General features: G+C 54.1%; 2 protein-coding genes across 2 annotated transcripts in view; one reads left to right on the forward strand and one right to left on the reverse strand.

The window, feature by feature from the left end:
- LOC135542910 (protein diaphanous homolog 3-like) overlaps positions 1 to 20,419 on the reverse strand; it is a 1,769,082-nt gene that overhangs the window by 712,338 nt on the left and 1,036,325 nt on the right. The window lies entirely within an intron of this gene.
- The window catches only part of LOC135542890 (protein diaphanous homolog 3-like), a 467,767-nt gene continuing 457,530 nt past the window's right edge, over positions 10,183 to 20,419 (forward strand). Inside the window, exons 1-3 of the mRNA XM_064970040.1 lie at positions 10,183 to 10,202; positions 10,296 to 10,676; positions 16,008 to 17,058. Coding sequence (XP_064826112.1) covers positions 10,183 to 10,202; positions 10,296 to 10,676; positions 16,008 to 17,058 — 1,452 coding nt within the window. The remainder of the gene's footprint in view (positions 10,203 to 10,295; positions 10,677 to 16,007; positions 17,059 to 20,419) is intronic.

Below are 20,419 nucleotides of genomic sequence, written 5' to 3' on the forward strand. Positions count from 1 at the left end.
CCCCTCTTTCTCCTCTCCTCTCCTCCACTTCCCCTCTTTCTCCTCTCCTCTCCTCCACTTCCCCTCTTTCTCCTCTCCTCTCCTCCACTTGCCCTGTTTCATTCCCCTCCTTCTCTCCTCCCTGCTGAAGGTCTCTACCTCCCCTCCCCTGCAGTCTGATGTTTAATTGAATATAGACACTGAATGATACTAGTGATGTGATAAAAGCCCCTCCAGAGTCTGAGTACGGATAGATACGCAGGCTTCTGGTTTGGTGATTTAATTCACATGATTGGGGACATTAGCAGAGTGAGAAAGGAACCAACTCTGTTGTAGTGGATACGTCCCAAACAGCACCCTATTACCTATGGACCCTGTCTAAAGTAGTGTGGATACGTCCCAAACAGCACCCTATTACCTATGGACCCTGTCTAAAGTAGTGTGGATACGTCCCAAACAGCACCCTATTACCTATGGACCCTGTCTAAAGTAGTGTGGATACGTCCCAAACAGCGCCCTATTACCTATGGACCCTGGTCTACGTCCCAAACAGCACCCTATTACCTATGGACCCTGTCTAAAGTAGTGTGGATACGTCCCAAACAGCGCCCTATTACCTATGGACCCTGTCTAAAGTAGTGTGGATACGTCCCAAACAGCACCCTATTACCTATGGACCCTGTCTAAAGTAGTGTGGATACGTCCCAAACAGCACCCTATTACCTATGGACCCTGTCTAAAGTAGTGTGGATACGTCCCAAACAGCGCCTATTACCTATGGACCCTGGTCTACGTCCCAAACAGCACCCTATTACCTATGGACCCTGTCTAAAGTAGTGTGGATACGTCCCAAACAGCGCCCTATTACCTATGGACCCTGTCTAAAGTAGTGTGGATACGTCCCAAACAGCACCCTATTACCTATGGACCCTGTCTAAAGTAGTGCACTGCATAGGGAATAGGGTGAATCCAAATGTAGCCGGCTGTTGTCAGGGGTTACGACGTGGTCCCGGGCCGCTGTCTCTTAGTTACGACGTGGTGCTGTCTCTTAGTTACGACGTGGTCCCGGGCCGCTGTCTCTTAGTTACGACGTGGTCCCGGGCAGCTGTCTCTTAGTTACGACGTGGTCCCGGGACGCTGTCTCTTAGTTACGACGTGGTCCCGGGCCGCTGTCTCTTAGTTACGACGTGGTCCCGGGCCGCTGTCTCTTAGTTACGACGTGGTCCCGGGCCGCTGTCTCTTAGTTACGACGTGGTCCCGGGCCGCTGTCTCTTAGTTACGACGTGGTCCCGGGACGCTGTCTCTTAGTTACGACGTGGTCCCGGGACGCTGTCTCTTAGTTACGACGTGGTCCCGGGCCGCTGTCTCTTAGTTACGACGTGGTCCCGGGCAGCTGTCTCTTAGTTACGACGTGGTCCCGGGCAGCTGTCTCTTAGTTACGACGTGGTCCCGGGCCGCTGTCTCTTAGTTACGACGTGGTCCCGGGCCGCTGTCTCTTAGTTACGACGTGGTCCCGGGCAGCTGTCTCTTAGTTACGACGTGGTCCCGGGCCGCTGTCTCTTAGTTACGACGTGGTCCCGGGCCACTGTCTTAGTTACGACGTGGTCCCGGGCCGCTGTCTCTTAGTTACGACGTGGTCCCGGGCCGCTGTCCCTTAGTTACGACGTGGTCCCGGGCCTCCTCCGTTCCTCTCCTCCTCTCCTCCTCTCCTCTGTTCCTCTCCTCTGTTCCTCTCCTCTGTTCCTCTCCTCCGTTCCTCTCCTCCGTTCCTCTCCTCCGTTCCTCTCCTCCGTTCCTCTCCTCCGTTCCTCTCCTCTGTTCCTCTCCTCCGTTCCTCTCCTCTGTTCCTCTGTTCCTCTCCTCCGTTCCTCTCCTCTGTTCCTCTCCTCCGTTCCTCTCCTCCGTTCCTCTACTCCGTTCCTCTACTCCGTTCCTCTACTCCGTTCCTCTCCTCCTCTCCTCTCCTCCTCTCCTCTCCTCCTCTCCTCCGTTCCTCTCTTCCTCTCCTCCTCTTCCCCTCCTCTCTTCCTCTCTTCCTCTCTTCCTCTCTTCCTCTCCCTCCTCTCCTCTCCTCTCCTCCTCTCTTCCTCTCCTCTCTTCCTCTCTTCCTCTCTTCCTCTCATCCTCCTCTCCTCTTTGCTCCTCCTCTCACCGCTCCTCCTCTCCTCCTCCTCCTCTCCTCTCCTCCTGTCCTCTCCTCCGCTCCTCTCTGTTCCGTGTTCTTGGTGCCACTCTGTCTCTGATGGAGAGGGTATTATAATGTACTGCTCCCTCCCTTCTCTCATCCTTTCCTCTCCGCTCTGTATTTTTGGACACCCGCCCCCCCCCACCCTCCTCTCATCTCTGATGATGGTAAAAATTGCAGGGCCGTGGTTTTGTCTTTCAATAATGCACTGCTTAAGAGGCTTTCATGAAGCCTCCACTGCCTGAGCTCTATGCTGGCTGGCTCCAGTCTACAAATTGCTGAATCACGGTACAGGGAGAAACGGGGAGGGAGAGGGAGAAACGGGAGGGAGAGGGAGAAACGGGGAGGGAGAGGGAGAAAGGTGGAGGGAGAGGGAGAAACGGGGAGGGAGAGGGAGAGAAGGGGAGGGAGAGGGAGAAACGGTGAGGGAGAGGGAGAAACGGGGAGGGAGAGGGAGAAAGCGGAGAGGGAGAGGGAGAAACGGAGAGGGAGAGGGAGAAACTGGGAGGGAGAGGGAGAAACGGAGAGGGAGAGGGAGAAACGGAGAGGGAGAGGGAGAAACGGGGAGGAGAGGGAGAGGGAGAAACGGAGAGGGAGAGGGAGAAACGGAGAGGGAGAGGGAGAAACGGAGAGGGAGAGGGAGAAACGGAGAGGGAGAGGGAGAAACGGGGAGGGAGAAACGGAGAGGGAGAGGGAGAAACGGGGAGGGAGAGGGAGAAACGGAGAGGGAGAAACGGAGAGGGAGAAACGGGGAGGGAGAGGGAGAAACGGGAGGGAGAAACGGAGAGGGAGAGGGAGAAACAAGGAGGGAGAGGGAGAAACGGGGAGAGGGAGGGAGAGATAGAAGGGGAGGAAGAGAGGGAGAAACGGGAAAGGGGAGGGAGAGATGGGGAGGGAGAGAGAGATGGGGAGGGAGAGAGGGAGAGAGAGATGGGGATGGAGGAGAGAAACAGGGAGGAGAGAGTTGGGGAGGGAGGGAGAGAGAGTTGGGGAGGGAGGGAGAGAGAGTTGGGGAGAGGGAGGGGAGAGAGAGTTGGGGAGGGAGGGAGAGGGAGTTGGGGAGGGAGGGAGGGAGAGAAACGGGAGGGAGGGAGGGAGGGAGAGAGTTGGGGAGGGAGGGAGGGAGAGAGTTGGGGAGGGAGGGAGAGAGAGAGTTGGGGAGGGAGGGAGGGAGAGAAAGCGGGGGAGGGAGGGAGGGAGAGAGTTGGGGAGGGAGGGAGGGAGAGTTGGGGAGGGAGGGAGAGAGAGAGAGTTGGGGAGGGAGGGAGAGAGAGTTGGGTAGGGAGAGAAACAGGGAGGGAGAGACTGAGCGGGAGAGGGAGAGAAACGGGGGAGGGAGGGAGAGAGAGAGTTGGGGAGGGAGGGGAGAGAGAGAGTTGGGGAGGGAGGGAGAGAGAGAGAGTTGGGGAGGGAGGGAGGGAGAGAAACGGGGAGGGAGGGAGGGAGAGAGTTGGGGAGGGAGGGAGGGAGAGTTGGGGAGGGAGGGAGAGAGAGAGAGTTGGGGAGGGAGGGAGAGAGAGTTGGGTAGGGAGAGAAACAGGGAGGGAGAGACTGAGCGGGAGAGGGAGAGAAACGGGGAGGGAGGGAGAGAGAGAGTTGGGGAGGGAGGGAGAGAGAGTTGGGGAGGGAGGGAGAGAGAGAGTTGGGGAGGGAGGGAGGGAGAGAAACGGGGGAGGGAGGGAGGGAGAGAGTTGGGGAGGGAGGGAGGGAGAGTTGGGGAGGGAGGGAGAGAGAGAGAGTTGGGGGAGGGAGGGAGAGAGAGAGAGTTGGGGAGGGAGGGAGAGAGAGTTGGGTAGGGAGAGAAACAGGGAGGGAGAGACTGAGAGAAACGGGAAGGGAGAGGAACGGGGGAGGGAGAGGGAGAAACGGAGAGGGAGAGGGAGAAACCAGGAGGGAGAGGGAGAGGGAGAAACGGGGAGGGGGAGAGGGAGAAACGGAGAGGGAGAAATGAGGAGGGAGGGAGAGGGAGAAACGGAGAGGGAGAGGGAGAAACAAGGAGGGAGAGGGAGAGGGAGAAACGGAGAGGGAGAGGGAGAAACGGAGAGGGAGAGGGAGAAACGGAGAGGGAGAGGGAGAAACGGGGAGGGAGAGGGAGAAACAAGGAGGGAGAGGGAGAGGGAGAAACGGAGAGGGAGAGGGAGAAACGGAGAGGGAGAGGGAGAAACGGGGAGGGAGAGGGAGAAACAAGGAGGGAGAAACGGAGAGGGGGAGAGAGAAACGGGGAGGGAGAGGGAGAAACGGGGAGGGAGAGAGAGAAACGGGGAGGGAGAGGGAGAAACGGAGAGGGAGAGGGAGAAACAAGGAGGGAGAGGGAGAGGGAGAAACGGAGAGGGAGAGGGAGAAACAAGGAGGGAGAGGGAGAGGGAGAAACAAGGAGGGAGAGGGAGAAACGGAGAGGGAGAGGGAGAAACGGAGAGGGAGAGGGAGAAACGGAGAGGGAGAGGGAGAAACGGAGAGGGAGAAACGGAGAGGGAGAGGGAGAAACAAGGAGGGAGAGGGAGAGGGAGAAACGGAGAGGGAGAGGGAGAAACGGGAGGGAGAGGGAGAAACGGAGAGGGAGAGGGAGAAACAAGGAGGGAGAGGGAGAGGGAGAAACGGAGAGGGAGAGGGAGAGGGAGAAACAAGGAGGGAGAGGGAGAGGGAGAAACGGAGAGGGAGAGGGAGAAACGGAGAGGGAGAGGGAGAAACGGGGGAGGGAGAGGGAGAAACGGGGAGGGAGAGGGAGAAACGGAGAGGAGAGAGAGAAACGGGGAGGGAGAGGGAGGGGGAGGGAGAGAGAGAAACGGGAGGGGAGAGAGAGAAACGGGGAGGGAGAGGGAGAAACGGGGAGGGAGAGAGAAACGGGGAGGGAGAGGGAGAAACGAGAGGGAGAGGGAGAAACAAGGAGGGAGAGGGAGAGGGAGAAACGGAGAGGGAGAGGGAGAAACAAGGAGGGAGAGGGAGAGGGAGAAACGGAGAGGGAGAGGGAGAAACGGAGAGGGAGAAACGGAGAGGGAGAGGGAGAAACGGAGAGGGAGAAACAAGGAGGGAGAGGGAGAAACAAGGAGGGAGGGGGAGAGGGAGAAACAAGGAGGGAGAGGGAGAAACGGAGAGGGAGAGGGAGAAACAAGGAGGGAGAGGGAGAAACGGAGAGGGAGAGGGAGAAACGGAGAGGGAGAGGGAGAAACGGAGAGGGAGAGGGAGAAACAAGGAGGGAGAGGGAGAAACGGGGAGAGGGAGGGAGAGATAGAAGGGGAGGAAGAGGGAGAAACGGGAAAGGGGAGGGAGAGATGGGGAGGGAGGGAGAGAGAGATGGGGAGGGAGAGAGGGAGAGAGAGATGGGGGGGCGAGAGAGAGATGGGGAGGGAGGGAGAGATGGGGAGGGAGGGAGATGGGGAGGGAGAGAGAGATGGGGAGGGAGGGAGAAACAGGGAGGGAGAGAGTTGGGGAGGGAGGGAGAGAGAGAGTTGGGGAGGGAGAGAGAGAGTTGGGGAGGGAGGGAGGGAGAGAGTTGGGGGAGGGAGGGAGGGAGAGAGAGTTGGGGAGGGAGGGAGGGAGGGAGAGAGTTGGGGAGGGAGAGAGAGAGAGTTGTGGAGGGAGGTAGAGAGAGAGTTGGGGAGGGAGGGAGAGAGAGTTGGGGAGGGAGAGAAACGGGAGGGAGAGACTGAGCGGGGAGAGGGAGAGAAACAGGGAGGAGAGACTGAGCGGGAGAGGGAGAGAAACAGGGAGGGAGAGACTGAGCGGGAGAGGGAGAGAAACAGGGAGGGAGAGACTGAGCGGGAGAGGGAGAGAAACAGGGAGGGAGAGACTGAGCGGGAGAGGGAGAGAAACAGGGAGGGAGAGACTGAGCGGGAGAGGGAGAGAAACAGGGAGGGAGAGACTGAGCGGGAGAGGGAGAGAAACAGGGAGGGAGAGACTGAGAGAAACGGGGAGGGGGAGGGAGGGAGAGAAACGGGGAGGGAGAGGAACGGGGAGGGAGAGGAACGGGGAGGGAGAGGAACGGGGAGGGAGAGGAACGGGGAGGGAGAGGAACGGGAGGGAGAGGGAGAGGAACGGGGAGGGAGAGGGAGAGGAACGGGGAGGGAGAGGGAGAGGAACGGGAGGGAGAGGGAGAGGAACGGGGAGGGAGAGAGAATATAATCAGGGTGCTCTCTCTCCCAGTTGAACCCTGGAGTTTCGAGCACCACCCATTTGTTACTCCTCGTCTCCCCCTGAAGGGCGCCTCAGACTGCCTTGTTTCGGAGATTCTACGTCCCCACTTTAACACCACGGCTTTTGTACCCCATCGTGCCATTTTATCTGCCGCGATTTGGGGCGTTTTTGTTGTGAGATTTTAAAGATAAAGCTCTTCAGTACGAAATGGTCAGTTATTATTATTATTTTTTGTGGTGTTTTTTTGAGTCGTAGAGAAAATGGCTGAAATCAACAAAAACAAAAACCTGAGAACGTGGAACCTTCTGGAATCTGACCTTGTTCAAACTGGCCAACTGACTTTGTTTTGACTGACTACTGTGACGAGCTGTCTGCTGGTGTGAAGAGACTTATCTAGATCCTGAAGGTCACTCCCTAGATCCTGAAGGTCACTCCCTAGATCCTGAAGGTCACTCCCTAGATCCTGAAGGTCACTCCCTAGATCCTGAAGGTCACTCCCTAGATCCTGAAGGTCACTCCCTAGATCCTGAAGGTCACTCCCTAGATCCTGAAGGTCACTCCCTAGATCCTGAAGGTCACTCCAGGGCTCCCTACTGTGACGAGCTGTCTGCTGGTGGGAAGAGACTTATCTAGATCCTGAAGGTCACTCCCTAGATCCTGAAGGTCACTCCCTAGATCCTGAAGGTCACTCCCTAGATCCTGAAGGTCACTCCCTAGATCCTGAAGGTCACTCCCTAGATCCTGAAGGTCACTCCCTAGATCCTGAAGGTCACTCCCTAGATCCTGAAGGTCACTCCCTAGATCCTGAAGGTCACTCCCTAGAGCCTGAAGGTCACTCCCTAGAGCCTGAAGGTCACTCCCTAGATCCTGAAGGTCACTCCCTAGATCCTGAAGGTCACTCCCTAGATCCTGAAGGTCACTCCCTAGATCCTGAAGGTCACTCCCTAGATCCTGAAGGTCACTCCCTAGAGCCTGAAGGTCACTCCCTAGAGCCTGAAGGTCACTCCCTAGAGCCTGAAGGTCACTCCTAGATCCTGAAGGTCACTCCCTAGATCCTGAAGGTCACTCCCTAGAGCCTGAAGGTCACTCCCTAGAGCCTGAAGGTCACTCCATAGAGCCTGAAGGTCACTCCCTAGAGCCTGAAGGTCACTCCAGGGCTCCCTACTGTGATGGGCTGTCTGCTGGTGTGAAGAGACTTATCTAGATCCTGAAGGTCACTCCCTAGATCCTGAAGGTCACTCCCTAGATCCTGAAGGTCACTCCCTAGATCCTGAAGGTCACTCCCTAGATCCTGAAGGTCACTCCCTAGATCCTGAAGGTCACTCCCTAGATCCTGAAGGTCACTCCCTAGATCCTGAAGGTCACTCCCTAGATCCTGAAGGTCACTCCCTAGATCCTGAAGGTCACTCCCTAGATCCTGAAGGTCACTCCAGGGCTCCCTACTGTGACGTGCTGTCTGCTGGTGTGAAGAGACTTGTCTAGATCCTGAAGGTCACTCCCTAGATCCTGAAGGTCACTCCCTAGATCCTGAAGGTCACTCCCTAGATCCTGAAGGTCACTCCCTAGATCCTGAAGGTCACTCCCTAGATCCTGAAGGTCACTCCCTAGATCCTGAAGGTCACTCCCTAGATCCTGAAGGTCACTCCCTAGATCCTGAAGGTCACTCCAGGGCTCCCTACTGTGATGGGCTGTCTGCTGGTGTGAAGAGACTTATCTAGATCCTGAAGGTCACTCCCTAGATCCTGAAGGTCACTCCCTAGATCCTGAAGGTCACTCCCTAGATCCTGAAGGTCACTCCCTAGAGCCTGAAGGTCACTCCCTAGAGCCTGAAGGTCACTCCCTAGAGCCTGAAGGTCACTCCCTAGAGCCTGAAGGTCACTCCCTAGATCCTGAAGGTCACTCCCTAGAGCCTGAAGGTCACTCCCTAGAGCCTGAAGGTCACTCCCTAGAGCCTGAAGGTCACTCCAGGGCTCCCTACTGTGATGGGCTGTCTGCTGGTGTGAAGAGACTTATCTAGATCCTGAAGGTCACTCCCTAGATCCTGAAGGTCACTCCCTAGATCCTGAAGGTCACTCCCTAGATCCTGAAGGTCACTCCCTAGATCCTGAAGGTCACTCCCTAGATCCTGAAGGTCACTCCCTAGATCCTGAAGGTCACTCCCTAGATCCTGAAGGTCACTCCCTAGATCCTGAAGGTCACTCCCTAGATCCTGAAGGTCACTCCCTAGATCCTGAAGGTCACTCCCTAGATCCTGAAGGTCACTCCCTAGATCCTGAAGGTCACTCCAGGGCTCCCTACTGTGACGGGCTGCTTCCCACATGCCAACCTATATGTTTTAAACGCTAAGAAAAAATATTTAAATGACGTATGAATTCACAATGCAGATATGGTCCTGTGTATGACCCATAGGGGGCAGTATAGTTCAATCTACCACAGTTAGGGCTACCTACCAGGCGGCCTCAGGGCTTAGCTCCCAGGTGGCGTTAGGGCTTACCTACCAGGCGGCGTCAGGGCTTACCTACCAGGTGGTGTCAGGGCTACCTACCAGGCGGCGTTAGGGCTTACCTACCAGGCGGCGTTAGGGCTACCTACCAGGCGGGGTCAGGGCTACCTACCAGGCGGTGTCAGGGCTACCTACCAGGCGGCGTTAGGGCTACCTACCAGGCGGTGTCAGGGCTACCTACCAGGCGGCGTCAGGGCTTACCTACCAGGCGGCGTTAGGGCTTACCTACCATGCGGCGTTAGGGCTACCTACCAGGCGGCATCAGGGCTACCTACCAGGCGGCGTTAGGGCTACCTACCAGGCGGCGTTAGGGCTACCTACCAGGCGGCGTTAGGGCTACCTACCAGGCGGCGTCAGGGCTACCTACCAGGCGGCGTCAGGGCTACCTACCAGGCGGCGTCAGGGCTACCTACCAGGCGGCGTCAGGGCTACCTACCAGGCGGCGTCAGGGCTACCTACCAGGCGGCGTCAGGGCTACCTACCAGGCGGCGTCAGGGCTACCTACCAGGCGGCGTCAGGGCTACCTACCAGGCGGCGTCAGGGCTACCTACCAGGCGGCGTCAGGGCTTACCTACCAGGCGGCGTTAGGGCTTACCTACCAGGTGGCGTTAGGGCTTACCTACCAGGCGGCGTTAGGGCTACCTACCAGGCGGCGTTAGGGCTACCTACCAGGCGGCGTCAGGGCTACCTACCAGGCGGCGTCAGGGCTACCTACCAGGCGGCGTTAGGGCTACCTACCAGGCGGCGTCAGGGCTTACCTACCAGGCGGCCTCAGGGCTTAGCTCCCAGGCGGCGTTAGGGCTTACCTACCAGGCGGCGTCAGGGCTTACCTACCAGGTGGTGTCAGGGCTACCTACCAGGCGGCGTTAGGGCTACCTACCAGGCGGCGTCAGGGCTACCTACCAGGCGGCGTTAGGGCTTACCTACCAGGCGGCGTTAGGGCTTACCTACCAGGCGGCGTCAGGGCTTACCTACCAGGCGGCGTCAGGGCTACCTACCAGGCGGCGTCAGGGCTACCTACCAGGCGGCGTCAGGGCTACCTACCAGGCGGCGTTAGGGCTACCTACCAGGCGGCGTCAGGGCTACCTACCAGGCGGCGTCAGGGCTACCTACCAGGCGGCGTCAGGGCTACCTACCAGGCGGCGTCAGGCCTTACCTACCAGGCAGCGTCAGGGCTTACCTACCAGGCGGCGTTAGGGCTACCTACCAGGCGGTGTCAGGGCTACCTACCAGGCGGCGTTAGGGCTTACCTACCAGGCGGCGTTCACCTTAATGCTGTACTAGCATAAACTACGATGGTAGTTTATGCTGTTTTTAGGTTTCACACCCCTAATTCCCTATATATTGCCATCCTTTTGACCATGGCCCATAGCATGTGTCCCAAATGGCATCCTACCTGGGGCTGTGATGACGGTTCTGGCCGCCCTCTCCTCACTCCAAACGGCACTTTTTGTTGTTGCTCTGGACTCGGCTTCACAGGCTGTCCGCGTTCCCCAGCGGGCCGGACAACGCGTTCCCCAGCGGGCCGGACAACGCGTTCCCCAGCGGGCCGGACAACGCGTTCCCCAGCGGGCCGGACAACGCGTTCCCCAGCGGGCCGGACAACGCGTTCCCCAGCGGGCCGGACAACGCGTTCCCCAGCGGGCCGGACAACGCGTTCCCCAGCGGGCCGGACAACGCGTTCCCCAGCGGGCCGGACAACGCGTTCCCCAGCGGGCCGGACAACGCGTTCCCCAGCGGGCCGGACAACGCGTTCCCCAGCGGGCCGGACAACCCGTTCCCCAGCGGGCCGGACAACGCGTTCCCCAGCGGGCCGGACAACCCGTTCCCCAGCGGGCCGGACAACCGGCTGATCATTAAAGAACACTTTTCTGGACCGTCATGAATGAAGTGGGATTCCCGAGTGAATAGTCGTAGGTTAATGCCGTTTTGGCACGTACCACACCGAGCTTCACACCTGCGGGGAAATTGGGACGGGAGGAAAATAATTGGCATGTGGAGAGTCTGAGTGCGAGAGTGAGGGAGAGACAGAGAGAATGTGAGAGAGAGGTGAAGAGAGAGACAGGGTGAGGGGGAGAGAGACACAGTGAGAGGGGGGAGAGTTGAAGAGAGACTGGGTGAGAGGGGGAGAGGTGAAGAGAGAGACAGGGTGAGGGGGGGGAGAGACACAGTGAGAGGGGAGAGGTGAAGAGAGACTGGGTGAGAGGGGGAGAGAGACAGTGAGAGGGGGAGAGGTGAAGAGAGACTGGGTGAGGGGGGAGAGACACAGTGAGACGGGGGAGAGGTGAAGAGAGACTGGGTGAGAGGGGGAGAGAGACAGTGAGAGGGGGAGAGGTGAAGAGAGACGGTGAGGGGGAGAGAGACAGTGAGGTGAAGAGAGAGACTGGGTGAGGGGGAGAGAGACACAGTGAGATGGGGGAGAGGTGAAGAGAGACTGGGTGAGAGGGGGAGAGAGACAGTGAGAGGGGAGAGAGGTGAAGAGAGACTGGGTGAGGAGGGAGAGAGACACAGTGAGGTGAAGAGAGACTGGGTGAGGGGGGAGAGAGACACAGTGAGACGGGGGAGAGTTGAAGAGAGACTGGGTGAGAGGGGGGAGAGGTGAAGAGAGAGACAGGGTGAGAGATGGGGAGAGAGGTGAAGAGAGAGACAGGGTGAGGGGGAGAGAGACACAGTGAGAGGGGGAGAGGTGAAGAGAGAGACAGGGTGAGAGGGGGAGAGGTGAAGAGAGAGACAGGGTGGGGGGAGAGAGAGAGGGTGAGAGAGACAGGGAGAGAGGGGGTGAGAGAGACAGGGAGAGAGACAGGGAGAGAGGGGGTGAGAGAGAGGGGTGAGAGAGAGAGGGGGTGAGAGAGACAGGGGGAGAGAGAGAGACAGGGGGAGAGAGAGACAGGGGGGGGAGAGACGGGGGGAGAGAGACGGGGGAGAGAGACGGGGAGAGAGGGCGTGAGAGTGGGGGAGAGAGACAGGGGGAGAGACAGAGAGGGGGGAGAGAGACAGGGAGAGACAGGGGGGAGAGAGACAGGGAGAGAGAGGGAGGGAGAGAGACAGAGGGGGAGAGAGACAGGGGGGGAGAGAGGGAGGGAGAGAGACAGGGGGAGAGAGGGAGGGAGAGAGGGGGTGAGAGAGACAGGGAGAGAGAGAGGGGGAGAGAGAAAAGGCTGGGTATCCTTCCTCTCCAATGTGTAACTAACCATAAATATCAACGCCTTTCTTAAAATCAATACACAAGTATATATTTTTAAACCTGCATATTCAGTTATTGACATGGACCAACACTACAGGGGTTATTCATATGGACCATCACTACAGGGGTTATTAATATGGACCATCACTACAGGGGTTATTAATATGGACCAACACTACAGGGGTTATTCATATGGACCAACACTACAGGGGTTATTAATATGGACCAACACTACAGGGGTTATTAATATGGACCAACACTACAGGGGTTATTCATATGGACCAACACTACAGGGGTTATTCATATGGACCAACACTACAGGGGTTATTAATATGGACCAACACTACAGGGGTTATTAATATGGACCAACACTCAGGGGTTATTAATGTGGACCAACACTACAGGGGTTATTAATGTGGACCAACACTACAGGGGTTATTGACATGGACCAACACTACAGGGGTTATTCATATGGACCAACACTACAGGGGTTATTCATATGGACCAACACTACAGGGGTTATTCATATGGACCAACACTACAGGGGTTATTAATGTGGACCAACACTACAGGGGTTATTAATGTGGACCAACACTACAGGGGTTATTAATGTGGACCAACACTACAGGGGTTATTAATGTGGACCAACACTACAGGGGTTATTAATATGGACCAACACTACAGGGGTAATTAATATGGACCAACACTACAGGGGTAATTAATATGGACCAACACTACAGGGGCAATTAATATGGACCGTTGGGGGTTGTAGTATATTAGGGGAGGAAGAGACTGGGTGGGGGTTGTAGTATATTAGGGGAGGAAGAGACTGGGTGGGGGTTGTAGTATATTAGGGGAGGAAGAGACTGGGTGGGGGGTTGTAGTATATTAGGGGAGGAAGAGACTGGGTGGGGGGTTGTAGTATATTAGGGGAGGGGAGGAAGAGACTGGGTGGGGGTTGTAGTATATTAGGGGAGGAAGAGACTGGGTGGGGGTTGTAGTATATTAGGGGAGGAAGAGACTGGGTGGGGGTTGTAGTATATTAGGGGAGGAAGAGACTGGGTGGGGGGTTGTAGTATATTAGGGGAGGAAGAGACGGGGTGGGGGGTTGTAGTATATTAGGGGAGGAAGAGACTGGGTGGGGGGTTGTAGTATATTAGGGGAGGAAGAGACTGGGTGGGGGTTGTAGTATATTAGGGGAGGAAGAGACTGGGTGGGGGGTTGTAGTATATTAGGGGAGGGGAGGGAGAGACTGGGTGGGGGGTTGTAGTATATTAGGGGAGGGGAGGAAGAGACTGGGTGGGGGGTTGTAGTATATTAGGGGAGGAAGAGACGGGGTGGGGGTTGTAGTATATTAGGGGAGGAAGAGACTGGGTGGGGGTTGTAGTATATTAGTGGAGGAAGAGACTGGGTGGGGGTTGTAGTATATTAGGGGAGGGGAGGAAGAGACTGGGTGGGGGGTTGTAGTATATTAGGGGAGGAAGAGACGGGGTGGGGGGTTGTAGTATATTAGGGGAGGAAGAGACTGGGTGGGGGTTGTAGTATATTAGGGGAGGGGAGGAAGAGACTGGGTGGGGGTTGTAGTATATTAGTGGAGGAAGAGACTGGGTGGGGGTTGTAGTATATTAGGGGAGGAAGAGACTGGGTGGGGGTTGTAGTATATTAGGGGAGGAAGAGACTGGGTGGGGGGTTGTAGTATATTAGGGGAGGGAGAGACTGGGTGGGGGTTGTAGTTTTAGAGCCTCTACTGTCTGACCTGTCCTTTAAATGTCCCATCAATTCCCTGAGCAGGTCTGACATTTTCCTGATTCCCCATGATGCTTTTCCAGAGGCTGTATGGTCAGCAGTGGGAGATGATTGAATTCAGAATTGATTTACGGCGCTGACGAGACGAGTCTAATTAAGCCACCAGGAATGGTTGGCTTTAAAAACGTGGGTGGATCTGAACTTTTCACAACAACAAAAACAGCAGAATCATTATATTTATCTCACCGCAGGTTTCTCTCTGTTCTGAGGACAGAAAACATCACATGGTCCATAGGAGGACGACACATCCAAATGGGATCTGAGGGAAATATGTCTCTCTCTCTCTCCCTCTGCTCTTCTCTCTCCCCTCTGCTCTTCTCTCTCTCTCTCTCTCTCTCTCTCTCTCTCTCTCTCTCTCTCTCCCCTCTGCTCTTCTCTCTCTCTCTCTCTCTCCCCCCTCTGCTCTTCTCTCTCTCTCTCTCTCTCTCTCTCTCTCCCCTCTGCTCTTCTCTCTCTCTCTCTCTCCCCTCTGCTCTTCTCTCTCTCCTGTGCTCTTCTCTCTCTCCTCTGCTCTTCTCTCTCTCTCTCTCTCTCTCTCCCCTCTGCTCTTCTCTCTCTCTCTCTCCCCTCTGCTCTTCTCTCTCTCTCTCCCTCTGCTCTTCTCTCTCTCTCTCCTCTGCTCTCTCTCTCTCTCTCCTCTCTGCTCTTCTTTCTCTCTCCCCTCTGCTCTTCTCTCTCTCCTCTTCTCTCCTCTGCTCTTCTCTCTCTCCTCTGCTCTTCTCTCTCTCCTCTGCTCTTCTCTCTCTCCTCTGCTCTTCTCTCTCTAGGAAATATGTCTCTCTAATATGGTCATACATTTGGGCAGAAGGTTAGGAAGTGCAGCTCAGTTTCCACCTCATTTTGTGGGCAGTGAGCACATAGCCTGTCTTCTCTTGAGAGCCATGTCTGCCTACGGCGGCCTTTCTCAATAGCAAGGCTATGCTCACTGAGTCTGTACATAGTCAAAGCTTTCCTTAAGTTTGGGTCAGTCACAGTGGTCGGGTATTCTGCCGCTGTGTACTCTCTGTTTAGGGCCAAATAGCATTCTAGTTTGGTCAGAGTTCTGTTAATTATTTAAAATTACTTTTTGTTTTCTCATGATTTTGTTGGGTCTAATTGTGCTGCTGTCCTGGGGCTCTGTAGGGTGTGCTTGTGAACAGAGCCCCAGGACCAGCTTGCTTAGGGACTCTTCTCCAGGTTCATCTCTCTGTAGGTGATTGCTTTGTAATGGAAGGTTTGGGAATCACTTCCTTTTAGGTGGTTGTCAAATTTAATTGCTAATTTCTGGATTTTGATCATTAGCAGCAATTGTCCTTATTCTGCTCTGCATGCATTATTTGGTGTTTTACGTTGTGCACAGAGGATATTTTTGCAGAATTCTGTATGCAGTGTGTCTCTCGCTCTGTCCGTCTCTCGCTCTCTCGCTATCGGTCTCTCTCTCGCTCATTCTCTCTCTCGCTCATTCTCTCTCTCGTTCATTCTCTCTCTCTCTCTCTGTCTCTCTCTCTGTCTCTCTCTCTCTGTCTCTCTCTGTCTCTGTCTCTCTCTCTGTCTCTCTCTGTCTCTCTCTCTCTGTCTCTGTCTCTCTGTCTCTCTCTCTCTCTCTCTTTCTCTGTCTCTGTCTCTCTCTCTCTCTCTCTGTCTCTCTTTCTGTCTCTGTCGGTGAGAAAAGGCAGGAGAAGACATAGTATGGAGCAGCTCAACTCCATGATTTAGACTCCAATCAGGGCCAGGGGGAAGGAGGTGCAGGGAAAGGCCTATTGCTTTATGGACCGAAGCTCAGAGACTCTCTGCCTGCCCACTGACAGAGCCAGCCAGCCCAGACTCCCGCATGCTCCCCAAATCACACCCTATTCCCTATATCGTGCACTCCTTTTGATCAGAGCCTCTAAGGATCAGGTCTAAAGTAGTGTACTAAAACAGGGATTAGGGTGCCATTTGGAATGCACTACGTCTCCCGAGTCCTCTGGAGTTAATTTATGACCTGGAAGGCCACAAAAGAGGAGCAGGAGAGAGGCACAACAGAGAAGAACACCTGTAGTAAAAAGTTAAAACGTTGTTAAAAATATATTTATGAAGCACTTCTGCAGCCCAGGTGGGGGAGTGTGTTCTACTCACTGGTAAACCGTGATCTACAGTGGTCTGTTTAGAGAAACACTCCCATCGGGGAGAACAGAAACAGAGCTGCTGTCACCTCCACTCCCACAACAGAGCTGCTGTCACCTCCACTCCCACAACAGAGCTGCTGTCACCTCCACTCCCGCAACAGAGCTGCTGTCACCTCCACTCCCGCAACAGAGCTGCTGTCACCTCCACTCCCACAACAGAGCTGCTGTCACCTCCACTCCCGCAACAGAGCTGCTGTCACCTCCACTCCCACAACAGAGCTGCTGTCACCTCCACTCCCGCAACAGAGCTGCTGTCACCTCCACTCCCACAATAGAGCTGCTGTCACCTCCACTCCCGCAACAGAGCTGCTGTCACCTCCACTCCCGCAACAGAGCTGCTGTCACCTCCACTCCCGCAACAGAGCTGCTGTCACCTCCACTCTCACAACAGAGCTGCTGTCACCTCCACTCCCACAACAGAGCTGCTGTCACCTCCACTCCCACAACAGAGCTGCTGTCACCTCCACTCCCACAACAGAGCTGCTGTCACCTCCACTCCCACAACAGAGCTGCTGTCACCTCCACTCCCGCAACAGAGCTGCTGTCACCTCCACTCCCGCAACAGAGCTGCTGTCACCTCCACTCCCGCAACAGAGCTGCTGTCACCTCCACTCCCGCAACAGAGCTGCTGTCACCTCCACTCCCGCAACAGAGCTGCTGTCACCTCCACTCCCGCAACAGAGCTGCTGTCACCTCCACTCCCGCAACAGAGCTGCTGTCACCTCCACTCCCGCAACAGAGCTGCTGTCACCTCCACTCCCGCAACAGAGCTGCTGTCACCTCCACTCCCGCAACAGAGCTGCTGTCACCTCCACTCCCGCAACAGAGCTGCTGTCACCTCCACTCCCGCAACAGAGCTGCTGTCACCTCCACTCCCGCAACAGAGCTGCTGTCACCTCCACTCCCGCAACAGAGCTGCTGTCACCTCCACTCCCGCAACAGAGCTGCTGTCACCTCCACTCCCGCAACAGAGCTGCTGTCACCTCCACTCCCGCAACAGAGCTGCTGTCACCTCCACTCCCGCAACAGAGCTGCTGTCACCTCCACTCCCGCAACAGAGCTGCTGTCACCTCCACTCCCGCAACAGGGCTGCTGTCACCTCCACTCCCACAACAGGGCTGCTGTCACCTCCACTCCCACAACAGGGCTGCTGTCACCTCCACTCCCACAACAGAGCTGCTGTCACCTCCACTCCCACAACAGAGCTACCAGTGGTGGCCCTAGTCCCTAACAGTGGTGGCCCTAGTCTCTACCAGTGGTGGCCCTAGTCCCTACCAGTGGTGGCCCTAGTCCCTACCAGTGGTGGCCCTAGTCCCTACCAGTGGTGGCCCTAGTCCCTACCAGTGGTGGCCCTAGTCCCTACCAGTGGTGGCCCTAGTCCCTACCAGTGGTGGCTCGAGTCTCTACCAGTGGTGGCCCTAGTCCCTACCAGTGGTGGCCCTAGTCCCTACCAGTGGTGGCCCTAGTCCCTACCAGTGGTGGCCCCGGGGGGGGGTAATTCATCAATGTATTAATATATGAACTGTATGAACAAATAATCAGAAAAAAACTAACTAGAAACAGAGAAATATTCCAACTACTTGTGAGGTAACTCTTTGTATCTAATGGTTGTAACTATGTTCTAAAGTAGTGCACTACATAGGGAATAGGGTTCTATCAGACTCTGATCTAAAGTAGTGCACTACATAGGGAATAGGGTTCTATCGGACTCTGATCTAAAGTAGTGCACTATTTAGGGAATAGGGTTCTATAGGGCTCTGATCTAAAGTAGTGCACTATATAGGGAATAGGGTTCTATAGGGCTCTGATCTAAAGTAGTGCACTATATAGGGAATAGGGTTCTATAGGGCTCTGGTCTAAAGTAGTGCACTATATAGGGAATAGGGTTCTATAGGGCTCTGGTCTAAAGTAGTGCACTATATAGGGAATAGGGTTCTATAGGGCTCTGGTCTAAAGTAGTGCACTATATAGGGAATAGGGTTCTATAGGGCTCTGGTCTAAAGTAGTGCACTATAGAGGGAATAGGGTGCAAAGGGCCCTAATGGTTGTAACATTTGCAGAGTGTTTTTGTTCTGGACGATATTGTTCCAACTCTTACTGATTTGTTCCACTTTGTTCCAATATGAAATGGCCCATTTTGTAAATTAATGTATTAATTACGCGGTAACTCTTGCTGAACACAACAGCAATTTGCATCTGCTAACTGGATGTCAGGGTTTCAGTAGTTTCTAACAGCTAACTGGATGTCAGGGTTTCAGTAGTTTCTAACAGCTAACTGGACAGGGTTTCAGAGTGGTTAACTGCTAACAGGACAGGGTTTCAGTAGTTTCTAACAGCTAACTGGACAGGGTTTCAGTAGTAGTTAACGGCTAACAGGACAGGGTTTCAGTAGTAGTTAATGGCTAACAGGACAGGGTTTCAGTAGTTAACGGCTAACAGGACAGGGTTTCAGTAGTAGTTAACTGCTAACAGGACAGGGTTTCAGTAGTAGTTAACGGCTAACAGGACAGGGTTTCAGTAGTTAATGGCTAACAGGACAGGGTTTCAGTAGTAGTTAATGGCTAACAGGACAGGGTTTCAGTAGTTAACGGCTAACAGGACAGGGTTTCAGTAGTAGTTAACTGCTAACAGGACAGGGTTTCAGTAGTTAATGGCTAACAGGACAGGGTTTCAGTAGTAGTTAACGGCTAACAGGACACGGTTTCAGAGTGGTTAACGGCTAACAGGACAGGGTTTCAGTAGTAGTTAACTGCTAACTTGACAGGGTTTCAGAGTGGTTAACGGCTAACAGGACAGGGTTTCAGTAGTAGTTAACGGCTAACAGGACAGGGTTTCAGTAGTAGTTAACTGCTAACAGGACAGGGTTTCAGTAGTTTCTAACAGCTAACAGGACAGGGTTTCAGTAGTAGTTAACTACTAACTGGACAGGGTTTCAGTAGTAGTTAACTGCTAACACGACAGGGTTTCAGTAGTAGTTAGCTGCTAACAGGACAGGGTTTCAGTAGTTTCTAACAGCTAACAGGACAGGGTTTCAGTAGTAGTTAACTGCTAACTGGACAGGGTTTCAGTAGTAGTTAACTGCTAACAGGACAGGGTTTCAGTAGTTTCTAACAGCTAACTGGACAGGGTTTCAGTAGTAGTTAACTGCTAACTGGACAGGGTTTCAGTAGTTAACGGCTAACAGGACAGGGTTTCAGTAGTTAACGGCTAACTGGACAGGGTTTCAGTAGTAGTTAACTGCTAACAGGACAGGGTTTCAGTAGTAGTTAACTGCTAACAGGACAGGGTTTCAGTAGTAGTTAACTGCTAACTGGACAGGGTTTCAGTAGTAGTTAATGGCTAACAGGACAGGGTTTCAGTAGTAGTTAACTGCTAACAGGACAGGGTTTCAGTAGTAGTTAACTGCTAACAGGACAGGGTTTCAGTAGTAGTTAACGGCTAACAGGACAGGGTTTCAGTAGTAGTTAACTGCTAACAGGACAGGGTTTCAGTAGTTTCTAACAGCTAACAGGACAGGGTTTCAGTAGTAGTTAACTGCTAACAGGACAGGGTTTCAGTAGTTTCTAACAGCTAACAGGACAGGGTTTCAGTAGTAGTTAACAGCTAACAGGACAGGGTTTCAGTAGTTTTTAACAGCTAACAGGACAGGGTTTCAGTAGTAGTTAACTGCTAACAGGACAGGGTTTCAGTAGTAGTTAACTGCTAACTGGACAGGGTTTCAGTAGTAGTTAATGGCTAACAGGTCAGGGTTTCAGAGTAGTTAACGGCTAACAGGACAGGGTTTCAGTAGTAGTTAATGGCTAACAGGACAGGGTTTCAGTAGTAGTTAACTGCTAACAGGACAGGGTTTCAGTAGTTTCTAACAGCTAACTGGACAGGGTTTCAGTAGTTTCTAACAGCTAACTGGACAGGGTTTCAGTAGTTTCTAACAGCTAACTGGACAGGGTTTCAGTAGTTTCTAACAGCTAACTGGACAGGGTTTCAGTAGTTTCTAACAGCTAACAGGACAGGGTTTCAGTAGTTTCTAACAGCTAACTGGACAGGGTTTCAGTAGTTTCTAACAGCTAACTGGACAGGGTTTCAGTAGTTTCTAACAGCTAACAGGACAGGGTTTCAGTAGTTTCTAACAGCTAACAGGACAGGGTTTCAGTAGTTTCTAACAGCTAACAGGACAGGGTTTCAGTAGTTTCTAACAGCTAACTGGACAGGGTTTCAGTAGTTTCTAACAGCTAACAGGACAGGGTTTCAGTAGTTTCTAACAGCTAACAGGACAGGGTTTCAGTAGTTTCTAACAGCTAACAGGACAGGGTTTCAGTAGTTTCTAACAGCTAACAGGACAGGGTTTCAGTAGTTTCTAACAGCTAACAGGACAGGGTTTCAGTAGTTTCTAACAGCTAACTGGACAGGGTTTCAGTAGTTTCTAACAGCTAACTGGACAGGGTTTCAGTAGTTTCTAACAGCTAACTGGACAGGGTTTCAGTAGT

This window comes from Oncorhynchus masou, chromosome 7 (genome assembly GCF_036934945.1).
Source record: "Oncorhynchus masou masou isolate Uvic2021 chromosome 7, UVic_Omas_1.1, whole genome shotgun sequence".
Taxonomy (NCBI): domain Eukaryota; kingdom Metazoa; phylum Chordata; class Actinopteri; order Salmoniformes; family Salmonidae; genus Oncorhynchus; species Oncorhynchus masou.